At 40.5% G+C, this 17,364-nt stretch overlaps 1 protein-coding gene across 1 annotated transcript in view; it reads left to right on the top strand.

The window, feature by feature from the left end:
- Positions 1–16,633, top strand: part of LHCGR (luteinizing hormone/choriogonadotropin receptor) — a gene marked incomplete at both ends in the record, with an annotated part of 61,176 nt that extends 44,543 nt beyond the window's left edge. Inside the window, 3 exons of the mRNA XM_082852259.1 lie at positions 844–1,029; positions 4,319–4,399; positions 15,544–16,633. Coding sequence (XP_082708385.1) covers positions 844–1,029; positions 4,319–4,399; positions 15,544–16,633 — 1,357 coding nt within the window. The remainder of the gene's footprint in view (positions 1–843; positions 1,030–4,318; positions 4,400–15,543) is intronic.
- Between the last annotated feature and the right edge of the window lie 731 nt (positions 16,634–17,364).

Below are 17,364 nucleotides of genomic sequence, written 5' to 3'. Positions count from 1 at the left end.
TGTCCATCAATCCCCTACTGAGCCCCTCCCATGAGATGGGCACTAAGTATTGGGTCAGTTTGCTGCAGGGGGCTATGCTCCTGGAAAACTTTCATGGCAGCAGCCACTTAGAAGATAGGCAGACTTTTTAAATTCCCACTGACTCTTCCTCCTCACATTTAATTTGTTTGGAGTTTTCTTGGGCCTCGAGTCTAGAAAAGCTGAGGCATTCGGGACCTTGTGTGAAAAACCCGAGCTTTCCACACGGTTTTGCTTGCATGGCCGAGCGTTTGCTTGCTTTGGACTGATGAATCCAGCTTGCCTTTAGAGAAGGTAGAGGGTGGCTAAGGCCACACAGTGGCTCTGAATAGCGGAACTAGCCTGTGCTTCACGAAAACCTACCCTGCAGAGCTTGATCGATCAAAGACCGAGGCATCTGAAGCCCTAAATATTTCCCCCTGGAGTAGAGCACAAAAGCTGATGTCACTGCACGTGCCTGCTCTCTCTTAAAGCAAGTAGTTATTTCACTTCTGCTAAGTGGAGAGAGGTAGAGGGAGGGAGAGAGGGGGAGAAAGGAAGCAGCAGAGGGGAGAGAGAGAATGCTAATGAATGTATGACAGGTACGAGGAGTCATACTCAGCCTTGAAAAGAATAATGGGGTACCTATCAGAAAAGAGACCACGTAGCTTTTTTGAGTTCAGATCTTAATGAGACTAACTGAAATGGAGAATGAGGGAGAAAGCGAGATGGAGAAAAGATTCCTCAGAACCTAGAAGGATACTATTGTTGAGAGGAAGTTTCATTCTATGAATCATACATGTTAAGTAAATCAATCGATAAACCTTTCTCCCTTTTACTTTTCAGGGATATTTCTTCCACTAAACTGCAGGCCCTGCCCAGCTATGGGCTGGAGTCCATTCAGACGCTAATTGCCACATCATCCTATTCTCTGAAAAGACTGCCCTCAAGAGAAACACTTACCAACCTCCTGGACGCCACGCTGACCTACCCCAGCCACTGCTGTGCTTTTAGAAACGTGCCAACAAAAGAGTGAGTAAAAAACAAACGGTAAAGCCTGCCAAGCTGTGGCAGAAACTCAGATTCGAAAATAGTCAGCGGGTCGATGGCCCCCTGCCCCTTCACTCCCTGCCTTCTAGACCAGCTCCATAGTCATGGGGTCACTTTCAGATAGACCAGAAGAAAATGAACTGTCCTATTTCCTCCTGAAAACTGACTCCAAACAGTCGATTCAGCCTGCAGCTAGAAGACCCTCATAGCTTATTCTTAGCTAATTCAAAACTCTAGCCTTAAATCAGACTATAACTGCAGTTGCAAAATGGAGTACAAAACTGGTATCTCAAAGATCAACTCGCCCTAATCCTTATCAGAGAGCATCATTTCTGAAGTGGAGGAAGTAGGCTCAGTAGGGTGATTTTTACCTAATGTCTTAATCCTTAGTTAAAAAAAAAGAAAAGAAAACACTACAGAAGGTTTCCAGTGTTGGGTTTTTTTCTTGTTTTCTCAAGCTATTTCTCTCCCAACAGAAGACTATCTTCCATTACAGAACAGATTCCTAGCCCCGTAAGGACTAGCTTAGTGTGGGGACAGAAAAGGCACAAGCTCCTGGCTGGTTTGCGATCAGCCAGGGGACATCGTACTGATTCAACTAATTCACTTCAATCCAGAATGGAATGGCAGGGTGTGAAGGATTTCATTCTTTCCTTAAAGCACTGTTCTCCGGACTTTTTTTCTTTCTCACTGAAATGCATACTAAGAAATACTTTTTTTACATTGCAACCCAGTAAACACGACACATGTAACTGAAATAAAACAAAGCACTACTTAACTGTTTTACATGTGATACACTGATATTCTCTTGTCTATTTTATTTCATGTTTTTTGCTTTTAACGCTAGTCTTGATTTACTTATTGTTTTCATGACCCACTAATGGGTCACAACTCACAGTTGAAAAAATGTCACCCTAAAAGGATATTATACAGCCTAAGCAGGTATTCTCAATCAATTAATTAGATGAGGCACTAAGAGAGGGACACTAGAATGCCACTGTCTTAGAATCAACCTATTTATAATTAATCAACCAGCACGTGTTATCATCATACACCTACTTTGTGCCTTGCGTAGGTAGGTGCAGTTCTACCTGAAGCTTTTGAGGTAACCAAGAAGACAGACCACTCACTGTACTCAGAGAGCTATGCACTATTAACTGAGCTTCAAAGAATATTAACTGAGTACTCGCCGTGTTCCAAACGCTATGCAAAAGTCTGAAGATACAAAGATGAGTAAGAGCTCATCCCAACCATCAGAGTCACAGGCAGCTGTTTGGGGACAACACACATGACAGCCAATATTTAGGTCCAATAAAGCAAATGTTATGATAGAGCTGAGAACAGAACAGAGTACTCTGGGAGAACAGAGGGAGAATTTCTAAATGGCAGCAGGGCTTATGGAAGGCTTCCTGAGGAAGTGACTTCTGCTGAGCCCTGAAGAACAGACAGGAGTTAGCTAGACACGTGTGGGGAAAAGCATACCAAGAAGATGGAATAGCTTGTGTGAAGGCACAAAGGCAAGAGACAGTGGGATGCAAGTCATTCAGAAAAACTAAAACAAGAAGACTTATGGTTACATGGAGGAGGATGAGTGAGGAGAGGAGACCAGGCAGAAGCGGGCTATGATGGGCTCTGAGTACCAGGCCAAGTTGTTTAGAGGACGGGGAACCACTGAAGAATTCAAAACAGAATTACTCAGGTTTGCTTTTGTAAAGTATCACTCTGGCAGCAAGGTGGAGGATGGGCTGGAAGTGAGCAAAGCTGGTGAGAGAACAACTAAAACAGAGGATACAGATGCCAGTTTATGATAAAGCTGATTCTGGTCACCTCCACTTTTGTGGCAAAGAGGTCACATCACTTCTGAAATTACTGACATGTTAAAACTTTAGTTCAGGGGTTTTCTATTTCAGTAGATGAAAGAGACTACAACCTCCGGGTTTAAAAAAAAAAAAAAAACAGCATTATGCAATTGTGGGCCAGTATCAAAGTGAGATGGGAATGCAGTCACACAGAGGTTGTCTTGATTGGAATTACAAGCTTCAACTGACTCCCTCTCTATCTCTAAAGCTAGAAACCTTGGATGTTAGTGAGGATGGAGAGCCTGAAGCTGGGTCAGTGGACTGTTTGTGCAAACTCTGGGTCACCCCTCTGCCCTGCAGCTGCTGTGTAGATAACACACACAGCTGCCTAGGCAGATGGCCCCCAAACTCTCCTTGGTATCTATGATTAAAATTTCAAAAAAGATACAGTAGACAGAACCCAGCGCTATTATCTGAAGGCCAAGAACAACCACATTTCCTGTTAACTGTAGATTGGTTCACACAGAGCGTCTCTAAGTATCAGATACAGAGCCAGCATCAAACATACACACACTCTCTCCCTCTCACTCCCTCTCTCTATCTCTCATGCAAAATAACAAGCTGACTGATTTTTGAAAGTGAGTCCAGAAGCTCAGATAGTTCTTATATATTCTCCACCTTCCTGCTTTTACACAAAGGCATTCCTACAAGGAACTGTCTTGTTAATACTGGAGAAGAATAATACGTAGAAATATGCATTCTGGATTGCCTCATTTCTCCTTCTTCCTCAGGAAAGGTTGAGGTTCGCACAGCCCGCTCTCCTTCCCGCTATTTCTTCACCCAGTTTTCCTTTGTGCCTCCCTTTGGTTTCGTCTTAGGAATAATATAAGTACAGCCTTCCTTTAATTTCTTGACATTTGCCCCTTTCCATAGGCTAAATTTCTTAGAGGGAAACATGAATGAATAGGGAGCAACCACATTATATTTCTGCACATAATCCAAAAAAGCAGAAAATTCACATCATAATGTCAGGTCCAGAATCTTCAAATCTTTACAAAAGAGATTCCCAGTTATAATTCAAAGCCATGAATTCTGAATGGTTATTTGTTCATCGAGGCCGGTGTGGTGAGGAGAGCAGTGAGGAGCAAACCTTAATACACCACGAAGATAGCTTTAAATGAGCATTGAAAAATCCATGATTCAATGTAATACATTTAAGTTTTTTTCATCTCTAGAGCCCACACAAAAGACTTAGCATTCAAAAGCATCTTATCTAAGCTGGAAGCATGCTAATGATAATTCAGAAGCCTTTACTCTCTCCCAGGAAGCGTTTCAGATAGGACAATGGTGCAGAACACGAGGCTGATGTAATAGGTAGAGAATTTGGATGAACAAAGCATAAATAGACATGATCAGGTTTAGTTTAAAAAACCAAAAGCTCAACTGTGGTTGTTTGTTTTTACCTCTTTCAGGCAGAATTTTTCATTTTCCATTTTTAAAAACTTTTCCAAACAATGTGAAAGCACAGCAAGGAGACCAAATAATGAAACACTGTAAGTATTTGCATGCAAAGAAACTCGGGAAGCCATGTCTCATTCTGCGTGCATCTTATTATTATCAGTGCCAAAGATTTCTTTTTTATATATAACATCTTTATTGGGGTATAATTGCTTTACAATGGTGTGTTAGTTTCTGCTGTATAACAAAGTGAATCAGCTATATGTATACATATATCTCCATATCCTCTCCCTCTTACATCTCCCTCCCACCCTCCCTATCCCACCCTTCTAGGTGGTCACAAAACAACGAGCTGATCTCTCTGTGCTACGTGACTGCTTCCCACTAGCTATCTATTTTACATTTGGTAGTGTATATATGTCCATGCCACTCTCTCACTTCGACCCAGCTTACCCTTCCCCCTCCCCGTGTCCTCAAGTCCATACTCTACCTCTGTGTCACTATTCCTGTCCTGCCCCTATGCTCTTCAGACCCTTTTTTTTTTAGATTCCATATATATGTGTTAGCATACGGTATTCGTTTTTCTCTTTCCAACTTACTTCACTCCGTATGACAGTCTCTAGGTCCATCCACCTCACTACAAATAACTCAGTTTCGTTTCCCTTTATGGCGGAGTAATATTCCAGTGTACATAAGTGCCACATCTTCTTTATCCATTCATCTGTCGATGGACACTTAGGGTGCTTCCATGTCCTGGCTATTGTAAACAGAGCTACAATGAACATTGTGGTACATGACTCTTTTTTTTTTTTTTTTTTTTTTTTTTTGCGGTACGCGGGCCTCTTACTGTTGTGGCCTTTCCCGTTGTAGACGCGCAGGCTCAGCGGCCATGGCTCACGGTCCCAGCCGCTCCGCGGCATGTGGGATCTTCCCGGACCGGGGCACGAACCCGTGTCCCCTGCATCAGCAGGCGGACTCTCAACCACTGCGCCACCAGGGAAGCCCTACATGACTCTTTTTGAATTATGGTTTTCTCAGGGTATATTCCCAGTAGTGGGATGGTGGGGTCATATGACAGTCCTATTTTTAGTTTTTAAAGGAACCTCCATACTGTTCTGCATAGTGGCTGTATCAATTTACATTCCCACCAACAGTGCAAGAGGGTTCCCTTTTCTCCACACCCTCTTCAGCATTTATTATTTGTAGATTTTTTGATGATGGCCATGCTGACTGGTGTGAGGTGATACCTCATTGTAGTTTTGATTTTCATTTCTCTAATGATTAGTGATGTTGAGCATCCTTTCATGTGTTTGTTGGCAATCTGTATGTCTTTGTTGGAGAAATGTCGATTTAGGTCTCTGGCTCATTTTTGGATTGGGTAGTTTGTTTTTTTTGATATTGAGCTGCATGAGCTGCTTGTATATCTTGGAGATTAATCCTTTGTCAGTTGCTTTGTTTGCAAATATTTTCTCCCATTCTGAGGGTTGCCTTTTCGTCTTGTTTATGGTTTCCCTTGCTGTACAAAAGCTTTTAAGTTTCATTAGGTCCCGTTTGTTTATTTTTGTTTTTATTTCCATTTCTCTAGGAGGTGGGTCAAAAAGGATCTTGCTGTGATTTATGACATAGAGTGCTGTGCCTATGTTTTCCTCTAAGAGTTTTATAGTGTCTGGCTGTACATTTAGGTCTTTAATCCACTTTGAGTTTATTTTTGTGTATGGTGTTAGGAAGTGTTCTAATTTCATTCTTTTACGTGTACCTGTCCAGTTTTCCCAGCACCACTTATCGAAGAGGCTGTCTTTTCTCCATTGTATATTCTTGCCTCCTTTATCAAAGATAAGGTGACCATTTGTGTGTGATTTTATCTCTGGGCTTTCTATCCTGTTCCATATCCTGTTCTATATTTCTGTTTTTGTGCCAGTACCATATGGTCTTGATTACTATAGCTTTGTAGTATAGTCTGAAGTCAGGGAGCCTGATTCCTCCAGCTCCATTTCTCTTTCTCAAGATTGCTTTGACTATTCGTGGTCTTTTGTGTTTCCATACAAATTGTAAAATTTTTTGTTCTACTTCTGTGAAAAATGTCATTCGTAGTTTGATAGGTTTATTGCTAGGTATTTTATTCTTTTTGTTGCAGTGGTAATTGGCAGTGGAATGCAAGAGATTTCTGTACATTAATTTTGTATCATGATACGTTACCAAATTCATTGATTAGCTCTAGTAGTTTTCTGGTAGCATCTTCAGGATTCTCTATGTATAGTATCATGTCATCTGCAATGACAGTTTTACTTCTTTTCCTATTTGGAAAAGTTTTATTTCTTCTTTTCCTATTTGGACAGTTTTACTTCTTCTTTTCCTATTTGGATTCCTTTTATTTCTTTTTCCTCTCTGATTGCTGTGGCTAAAACTTCCAAAACTATGTTGAATACTAGTGGTGAGAGTGGGCAACCTTATCTTGCTCCTGATCTTAGTGGAAATGGTTTCAGTTTTTCACCATTGAGAACGATGTTGGCTGTGGGTTTGTCATGTATGGGCTTTATTACGTTGAGGTAAGTTCCCTCTATGCCTACTTTCTGGAGAGTTTTTATCATAAATGGGTGTTGAATTTTGTAAAAAGCTTTTTCTGTATCTATTGAGATGATCATATGGTTTTGCTCCTTCAATTTGATCATATGGTTTTTCTCCTTCAATATGTTAATATGGTTTATCACATTGATTGATTTGCGTATATTGAAGAATCCCTGCATTCCTGGGATAAACCCCACTGGATCATGGTGTATGATGCTTTTAATGTGCTGTTGGATTCTGTGTGCCAGTATTTTGTTGAGGATTTTTGCATCTATGTTCATCAGTGATACTGGCCTGTAGTTTTCTTTTTTTGTGACATCTTTGTCTGGTTTTGGTATCAGGGTGATGGTGGCCTAGTAGAATGAGTTTAGGAGTGTTCCTCCCTCTGCTGTATTTTGGAAGAGTTTGAGAAGGATAGGTGTTAGCTCTTCTCTAAATGTTTGATAGAATTTGCCTGTGAAGCCATCTGGTCCTGGGCTTTTGTTTGTTTGAAAATTATTAATCACAGTATCAATTCCACTGCTTGTGATTGGTCTGTTTATATTTTCTATTTCTTCTTGGTTCAGTCTCAGAAGGTTGTGCTTTCCTAAGAATTTGTCCATTTCTTCCAGGCTGTCCATTTTATTGGCATATAGTTGCTTGTAGTAATCTCTCATGATCCTTTGTATTTCTACAGTGTCAGTTGCTACTTCTCCTTTTTCACTTCTAATTCTATTGATTTGAGTCTTCTCCCTTTTTTTCTTCATGAGTCTGGCTAATGGTTTATCAATTTTGTTTATCTTCTCAAGGAACCAGATTTTACTTTTATTGATCTTTGCTATCGTTTCCTTCATTTCTTTTTCATTTATTTCTGATCTGATCTTTATGATTTCTTTCCTTCTGCTACCTTTGGGGGTGTTTTTGTTCTTCTTTCTCTAATTGCTTTAGGTGCAAGGTTAGGTTTATTTGAGCTGTTTCTTGAGGTAGGATTGTATTGCTATAAACTTCCCTCTTAGAACTCCTTTTGCTGCATCCCATAGGTTTTGGATCATCGTGTTTTCATTGTCATTTATTTCTAGGTATTTTTTGATTTCCTCTTTGATTTCTTCGGTGATCTCTTGGTTATTTAGTAGCATATTGTTTAGCCTCCATGTGTTTGTATTTTTTACAGATTTTTTTCCTGTAATTGATATCTAGTCTCCTAGCGTTGTGGTCGGAAAAGATACTTGATACGATTTCAATATTCTTAAATTTACCAAGGCTTGATTTGTGACCCAAGATATGATCTATTCTGGAGAATGTTCCATGATCACTTGAGAAGGGACTCTATTCTGTTGGTTTTGTATGGAATGTCCTATAAATATCAATGAAATCCATCTTGTTTAATGTATCACTTAAAGCTTGTGTTTCCTTATTTATTTTCATTTTGTATGATCTGTCCATTGGTGAAAGTGGGGTGTTAAAGTCCCCTACTATGATGGTGTTACTGTCGATTTCCCCTTTTATGACTGTTAGCATTTGCCTTATGTATTGAGGTGCTCCTATGTTGGGTTCATAAATTTTTACAATTGTTATATCTTCTTCTTGGATTGATCCCTTGATCATGAGGTAGTGTCCTTCTTTGTCTCTTGTAATAGTCTTTGTTTTAAAGTCTACTTTGTCTGATATGAGAATTGCTCCTCCAGCTTTCTTTTGATTTCCACTTGCATGACTATCTTTTTCCATCCCCTCACTTTCAGTTTGTATGTGTCCCTAGGTCTGAAGTGGGTCTCTTGTAGACAGCATAAATACAGGTCTTGTTTTTGTATCCATTCAGCCAGTCTATGCCGTTTGGTTGGAACATTTAATCCATTTACATTTAAGGTAGTTATCAATACGTATGTTCCTATGACCATTTTCTTAATTGTTTTGGGTTTGCTATTGTAGGTCTTTTCCTTCTCTTGTGTTTCCTGCCTAGAGAAGTTACTTTGCATTTGCTGTAAAGCTGGCTTGGTGGTGCTGAATTCTCTTAGCTTTTGTTTGTCTGTAAGGGTTTTAATTTCTCTGTCAAATCTGAATGAGATCCTTGCTGGGTAGAGTAATCTTGGATGTAGGTTTTTCCCTTTCATCACTTTAAATATGTCCTGCCACACCCTTCTGGCTTGCAGTGTTTCTGCTGAAAGATCAGCTGTTAACCTGATGGGGATTCCCTTGTATATTATTTGTTGTTTTTCCCTTGCTGCTTTTAATATTGTTTCTTTGTATTTAACTTTTGATAGTTTGATTAATATGTGTCTTGGTGTGTTTCTCCTTGGATTTATCCTGCCTGTGACTCTCTTGCTTCCTGGACTTGACTGTTTCCTTTCCCATGTTAGGGAAGTTTTCAATTATAATCTCTTCAAATATTTTCTCTGTCTCTTTCTTTTTCTCTTCTTCTTCTGGGACCCCTATAATACGAATGTTGGTGTATTTAATGTTGTCCCAGAGGTCTCTGAGACTGTCCTCAATTCTTTTCTTTCTTTTTTCTTTATTCTGCTCTGTGGTAGTTATTTCCACTATTTTATCTTCCTGGTCACTTATCCGTTTTTCTGCCTCAGTTATTCTGCAATTGACTCCTTCTAGAGAATTTTAAATTTCATTTATTGTTTTGTTCATCATTGTTTGTTTGCTCTTTAGTTCTTCTAGGTCCTTGTTAAACATTTCTTGTATTTTCTCTATTCTATTTCCAAGATTTTTCCATCATCTTTACTATCATTACTCTGAATTCTTTTTCAGGTGGACTGCCTATTTCCTCTTCGTTTGGTCTGGTGGGTTTTTTCCTTGCTTCTTCATCTGCTGTATATTTCTCTGTCTTCCTATTTTGCTTAACTTACTGTGTTTGGGGTCTCCTTTACATAGGCTGCAGGTTTGCAGTTCCCGTTGTTTTTGGTGTCTGCCCCCAGGGGGTTAGTTTGGTTCTGTAGGTTGTGTAGGCTTTCTGGTGGAGGAGACTGGTGCCTGTGTTCTGGTGGAAGAGGCTGGATCTTGTCTTTCTGGTGGGCAAGACAGTGTCCGGTGGTGTGTTTTGGGGTGTCTGTGAACTTAGTATGATTGTAGGCAGCCTCTCTGCTAATGGGTGGGGTTGTGTCCCTGTCTTGCTAGTTGTTTGGCATAGGATGTCCAGCACTGGAGCTTGCTGGTCGTTAAGTGGGGCTGGGTCTTAGCATTGAGACAGAGATCTCTGGGAGTGCTCTCGCGGATTGATATTATGTGGGGCTGGGAGGTCTTTGATGGACCAATGTCCTGAACTTGGCTCTCCCACCTCAGAGGCTCAGGCCTGACACCCAGCTGGAGCACCAAGATCCTGTCAGCCACACGGCTCAGATAAAAGGGAGAGAAAAGAAAAAGAAAGAAAGAAAAAGAAAAAATAAAGTTATTAAAATAAAAAAATATTATTAAAATAAAAAAGTAATAAAAAAAAAAGAAAAGAAAAAAGAGAGCAACCTAACCAGTAAACAAATCCACCAATGATAACAAGCACTAAAAACTATACTTAAAAAAAAGGATAGATGGGGCTTCCCTGGTGGCACAGTGGTTGGGAGTCCGCCTGCCAATGCAGGGGACGTGGGTTCGTGCCCCGGTCCGGGAGGATCCCACATGCTGCGGAGCGGCTGGGCCCGTGAGCCATGGCTGCTGAGCCTGCGCATCTGGAGCCTGTGCTCCGCAACGGGAGAGGTCACAACAGTGAGAGGCCCGCGTACCGCAAAAAAAAAAAAAAAAAAAATTCATTCTACAGTTACATTAAATTCTCTTCAGGAATTAAAATTTTATTTGCAGGTATTTTGATGTCACTAAGAGCTTGTTTAATGATAGCCTCATTTGTAAGGATTTTCACTAGTCATGTGGTCAGCATTCCACAAAGATTAACTGATTGCAGGCACAGCTTCTACAAGTAGCCACTTCCCTTCAAGGAGACTTAGGCCACCTTGATCATTATGCTCTGGAGCTTAAAATTATTCAGACTTAACGCTATCACTGACACACACTAGACAGGAGTTCCACTTCTATTCTACTAACTGATTTTTTTTAACATTTTTCAGCTGCTTTGGCACTTCACATACGTTAAAATGTAAAAGAGCATATGCCTCAAAAGATAATCCCAGTGTCCCTATGCCACATTTACTGTGATTTAGAAGTTTTATTATTTCCCTTCCACTCCCATCCCCTCCCCATGTCCTTCAGGCTACAAAACCAGATGCCCTTCTAAGATACCTTGCCAATCTCCATTCCCTCCTCTACATCTTTTTCTTTTCTTTTCTTTTCTCTTTTTTCCTATCAATCTGCAAGATATATAGAGTCAGCAGGGTAATATGGAGCTCCTCAGAGTTGGATATGAATTCTTTTTTTTTTAAGATTTTTTTTTTTTGATGTGGACCATTTTTAAAGTCTTTATTGAATTTGTTACAATATTGCTTCTGTTTTATGTTTTGGTTTTTGGCCACGAGGCATGTGGGATCTTAGCTCCTCGACCAGGGATCAACCCCATACCCCCTGCATTGGAAGGCAAAGTCTTAACCATTGGACCACCAGGGAAGTCCCATGGATATGAATTTTGGCATTAATGTTCCTATAACACTAGGTATCCCTGGGCAGTACTTATCTTTTTTGAGACTTTTTTCCTTAACTGTAAGGGACAGCAGAAATATCATTTGGCTTTCAGAACCATGAGAGTGAAGGGAGTTTTTAAAGATTGTGACAGCATCGAGGGTACCTTATATTATAGCCTGTATTCTTCTCTTCTTTTTTCCTTCATTTAGGTCTGACACCAACTATCCTCCAGCGTTCCTTTTCCTCACCATTCCCACTCTTCTCTCTCAATACTCTCTCCATCATCACCTTCCACATAACTCTTTTGCAACCATATGGCTTTTTTTTTTCTCATTAATAGGAAACCACTTCTGGGTAGAGTCAATGGTACCATCAAGGGGTGTTATGGGGGAAGGGGAGACTTACCTCAGTCTCAGTAACCATCAGTCCCTACCACTCCACGCCTTTCAACTGAGCATCCAATCCTGAGTTCACTATGCTAACACTGTTTTAAAACAAGTCCTCTAATCTTCAGCATCCCCAAAACTACCTGAAATTAACACATAATCTAAGTAAAAAGAGTGTGTTCCCTGTGAAAGCATCTTGTGTGATAAGTCCCCTTCCTTCCCTTCCCACCAGATTGCTATTCCCGAGTCCCTGGAGTTTAGAAATTCTGGAGCCAGCCACTAAGTCTTATCTGCTCTCCCCAAGATATTACGGTGCCCTTACTGCTATGGTTGGCCCCACTGTCCTCCTAAAATCCCTGTCTTTTCTCCTGCCTGTTGATTGTAACTGGAGCAATGGTGCTACTGCTTCTCCTTCCTCTGACTCAATATTGCTAAGCCCATCCAAGTCCATTCACACTCCCTGCACAGCCTTCAGTACTAAAGACAGCTCCATGCCGGGTTTTGTCAACAGTCATGTTGTTGCCCTCACGAGCCATCCCAGGACACATGTTAAGTAGCAGCAGGTAGGTTTTTGGTCTGAAGACAAATCACCAAGGAGAAGAATTGCTAGACATGTGCCCAGTAGGGCAAAAAAAAGAAAGAGCAAGGGACCAGGGGAATGGGAAAGGGAACTTTTTTTTTTAAATTTATCTATTTTTGGCTGTGTTGGGTCTTCGTTGCTGCGCACAGGCTTTCTCTAGTTGCAGCGAGCGGGGGCTACTGTTCATTGTGGTGCGAGGGCTTCTCATTGTGGTGGCTTCTCTTGTCACGGAGCACGGGCTCTTGACGCGCAGGTGTCAGTAGTTGTGGCATGCGGGCTCAGTAGTTGTGGCTCACAGGCTTAGTTGCTCTGCAGCATGTGAGATCTTCCCGGACCGGGGCTCAAACCCGTGTCCCCTGCATTGGCAGGCGGATTCTTAACCACTGCGCCACCAGAGAATTCCAAGGGAACATGTTTGACCTCTCAGTGATACAAGTTTATTCAGAAATCATGGCAGAATTTTTAGTGGCTTTGAATTAGTGCTTCTAATAGCAGCTGAAGTAGTTGTAATAACGGAAAAGTAGTAAGGGAAACTAAAGCGGCAATAGTTGGAAAGTTTTCATCTGATTAAATATAAAGGCCATTATTTTGTAGGAATCATCCAGGGAACGTGCTTAAAATGCAGATTCCTGGGCTCTGTCCCTAGAGAGTTAGATTCAGGGTCTGAAGTAAAGCCAGGAATCTTCATTGTAACAAAGACTCTGGTAACTCTGATGCAGGTGGTCCAAGGACCACACCTTGAAAAATACTGACTGAGAGATAGTGAAGTAGAAGAAAGGCCCCTGGACTATACATAGGAAGACCTAGCATTGCCACTAGTGCCTAGTGCTGAGGGACCTGAGGCAAGTCACTTACCTCCTTTAATCCTGGTCTCCTTACCAATAAAATGAAGGATTCAATGAGCTGGTCTTTAAGGACCTTGCCAATGGTAAGAAAAAACCTATTTTCTCTCATCATTCTTATAACCACCATATCTCTTTAAAGATTTAAAAATTAGGTAATTATACCGATGTGCATGAGGACAAACAAATGTGCTACTTACATTTAATAATAAAACAAGTGAGGTTCCTATGCAGTCTCCTGTGTCTGGCAGCAGTATTTCTCCAGTTCCAGTGTGGTTTCTATGATACGCTAGCACGTTTTTGGAGTCCCTGGTCATAGATTTCTTTTCCATTTTTTTTTTTAAATGTGTTTCTTCCCTTAGGTAATTGTATTGCTCAAATATATCATTTTATCCACTCACTGTATTAGGTACACACTTCCTTCTACAGAAAATGAGAAGCTAAGTTTTAAGACTAGAGAAAAATGCTCTTTTAACGTGTGAGGAGCTCTAAGGTGAAATACATATTCGTAATGGCCCTGACAGAAAAATTATGCCCCCTTCTCCACCTCCCAGGATTGTATTAGCCAACTGCGGGCAAAGAGAAAATTTGTTAAGCCTACTTGCATCATACTGTATCATTCATTGTCTCTGTATCCTCTCAATTCCTTTCCAAGCCAGCATCACCCTGGTTTATTCATTCCACAAACATTTATTGAATGGATAGTCTGAGCTAAAACTATGTGAGGCACTGAGATTTTAGACATAAATAAGACCTAATCCCCCGACTTCAAGGCTATTAAAGAACAGCCTCACAGACTATGAAAGAAGACATGCATCATCACATAATGGCAATCTAGTTTGAGAATTACAATAGTACTTAAGTGCAGTCATGGCTGAGAGAAGGGGTGATAAACTCCTTAGAGGTGTAGAGGAAAGGCTTCATAGAGATGCCTATATTTAAAGATCAGGAGGAATTCTCCAGAGAAATGAGGAAAGAAAGGGGAGAAGAAACAGCACATTCAAATACGAAGGGATGAAACGTAGAACTTATTCTGAGAGCCACATGTCATTTCATGTGACCAAAGGGTTGGTTGCACAGGGGATTTGCAAGAGATAATTATGAGAATCTCTAACAGTCACTGAGCACTTAATAGGTATCAGGCATTATCCTGAACAATCTACATGTGTTAATACATTAATCCTTAGCACAACCCTAATGAGGGAGGTATGATTATTATCCCTACTTGGCAAATGAAGAATCTGAGGTACAGAGATGTTAAAATAACTCTCCCAGGTTTACACAGCCAGTAAAAGCTGGAACCCAGGCAGTCTTGCTTTAGAGCCCATGTCCTGCACTGTGCAGCACGACTGCTTCTTAGAGATGGACTGGAGAAGGAGACAGGATGAAGATCAAGGAGAGACTTAGAGGTCAACACAAGGAATCTGGAGTTTATCCCCTAGCCAATGAGAATCTAGGAAATGTCTGAATTAATATATTTGCGCGTAAGAAAGGCCATACAGAAAGAATATACAGATGCACTAGAAGAGGGCTAAAACTACAGGAAGGATGCCAGGAAGAAAACTAATGTAATTGTCCCTTAAGAGAAAATGAAAATCTGAACTCAAGCAGTAGCCAGTGTAGTTGGCAGTAAGGGAGTGGCGGAGGTGGGACTATTCCTTCTCTAGGGACAGAGCCCCTCTTCAATCCACTCTCTGAATATGACTCATACTGTAAGAAATATCTATTTAAAACTATTTCTTCCTATTGTTCATGACTCTATTCTTCCTCTGCTCCTAAATTTCTATCGAGCAACCTACCCTTGGTTTCTATTTCTCAACTGGCCTATCTGACTAGCCAGGGACTTAAGTGCAAGCATGTCCTTCAGTAGCTGGCGATCTTTAACGATGCGAGCCTTCCAATCCCATTTGTGTTCTACTACAGACAGACAGCTTGGTAACAGTTTGGTTGACAACTAAAGGAGATAAATAGTTACGAAAATGTCAAGAAAGGGTTCTTTTACACTGAGCAAGCAAGATTATGTCTCTAAATTTGTTTTCCAAAGAAAATCATCCTCTGTAAACAGCTTCATTAAGTCTTTGCATCATTGTGTAAAATCTACATATTAAAAAAAAGTCTAAATGGCTTTTCATTCCCTTAAGGAAATCCTACATCAATTCAGAGTTCTCAGATAAATAAATGTAAGACTAAGGCTGTTGTGACTTTGTTTGCTTTTTGTTTATTTTCCTTAAAAAAACACTACGGATGATTGCTGAATATTTTCAATACCCAGAATCGTAAAAATTCTAAGTTTACATTGAGCCAAACTATTCTTCTTACAGTTATTCTGTCATCTTTGCTGAGAGCGAACTGAGTGGCTGGGATTATGACTATGGTTTCTGCTTACCCAAGACACTCCAATGTGCTCCTGAACCAGATGCTTTTAATCCCTGTGAAGATATTATGGGCTATGACTTCCTTAGAGTACTGATTTGGCTGATTAATATTTTAGCCATCACGGGAAATGTGACTGTCCTCTTTGTTCTCCTGACCAGTCGTTATAAACTGACAGTGCCCCGCTTTCTCATGTGCAACCTCTCCTTTGCAGACTTCTGCATGGGGCTCTACCTGCTACTCATTGCCTCAGTTGATGCCCAAACCAAAGGCCAGTATTATAACCATGCCATAGATTGGCAGACAGGGAGTGGATGTAGCGCTGCTGGCTTCTTCACTGTATTTGCGAGTGAACTTTCTGTCTACACCCTCACAGTCATCACACTAGAAAGATGGCACACCATCACCTATGCTATTCAGCTGGACCAAAAGCTGCGATTAAAACATGCCATTCCGATTATGCTTGGAGGATGGCTCTTTTCTACTCTAATCGCCATGTTGCCTCTTGTGGGTGTCAGCAATTACATGAAGGTCAGCATTTGCCTCCCCATGGATGTGGAAACCACTCTCTCACAGGTCTACATATTAACCATCCTGATGCTCAATGTGGTGGCCTTCCTCATCATCTGTGCTTGCTACATTAAAATTTATTTTGCAGTTCAAAATCCGGAGCTGATGGCTACTAACAAAGATACAAAGATTGCTAAGAAAATGGCAGTCCTCATCTTCACCGATTTCACCTGCATGGCACCAATCTCTTTCTTTGCCATCTCAGCTGCCTTCAAAGTGCCCCTTATTACAGTAACCAACTCTAAGGTTTTACTGGTTCTTTTTTATCCTGTCAATTCGTGTGCCAATCCGTTTCTGTATGCAATTTTCACAAAGGCATTCCGAAGGGATTTCTTTCTGTTGCTGAGCAAATTTGGCTGCTGTAAATATCGAGCTGAACTTTATAGGAGGAAGGATTTTTCAGCTTATACCTCCAACTGCAAAAATGGCTTCACTGGATCAAATAAGCCTTCCCAGTCTACCTTGTAAGTGACCACATTACAATGTCAATATTCCGCTGTCCTGGACAAGACTTGCTGTAAGGAGTGTTAACTGTTATATCAGTAACCACATTACTGAATTATACTTAAATATGTAAAAAAATTATCTGTACCAGTAATTTTAACAAAGAGCTGATTTCAGGAAATTATGTTAGGCACATTAGGCAAAAAAAGACCTCTTCCTAGCTCAAAGTGTGGTCTATGACCATTGCCAGTCTAAAAACTATGCGTCACTGGCACATGACCATACAGAAGTTGAGAGTGTTTAGAAACTTTTACAGCAATTTTGGCAGAGTAATTTTATGTCTGTTGAATCTAATATTTTAAAAATGAGGTGATATTTTGCATGTCTTTAATTTTTTCTTTTTGTCCTTGCAATAATTTTTATTGCATTTTATAAAAATGTTAGTCCGTAACATTTGAAGTTTAAAATAACTTGTCCTTTTCATCAGATAGCTTGAGAAATACACTCTAGAGATGCACTGTTCAATCTGGTACCCACCAGACACATGTAGCTAAATTAAAATGAAATTAAAAATGTAGTTTCTCAGTTGCACTAGCCCCATTTCAAATGCTCAACAGCCACACATGCTCAGTGGTTACCCTATTAGACAGCACATACACAGAACAGTTTCATCATCACAGAGAGTTCTATTGGATAGTGCTGTCCTAAAGACGTTTATCTATCCCATCTAGGTTCTACTATTTAAAGTAAAGTAA

The sequence above is a fragment of the Leucopleurus acutus genome (genome assembly GCF_964270905.1).
Source record: "Leucopleurus acutus genome assembly, chromosome: 12".
In the NCBI taxonomy this organism is placed as follows: domain Eukaryota; kingdom Metazoa; phylum Chordata; class Mammalia; order Artiodactyla; family Delphinidae; genus Leucopleurus; species Leucopleurus acutus.
Note: the sequence above shows the minus strand (reverse complement) of the source record. Positions and strands in the feature narration are given on the sequence as shown.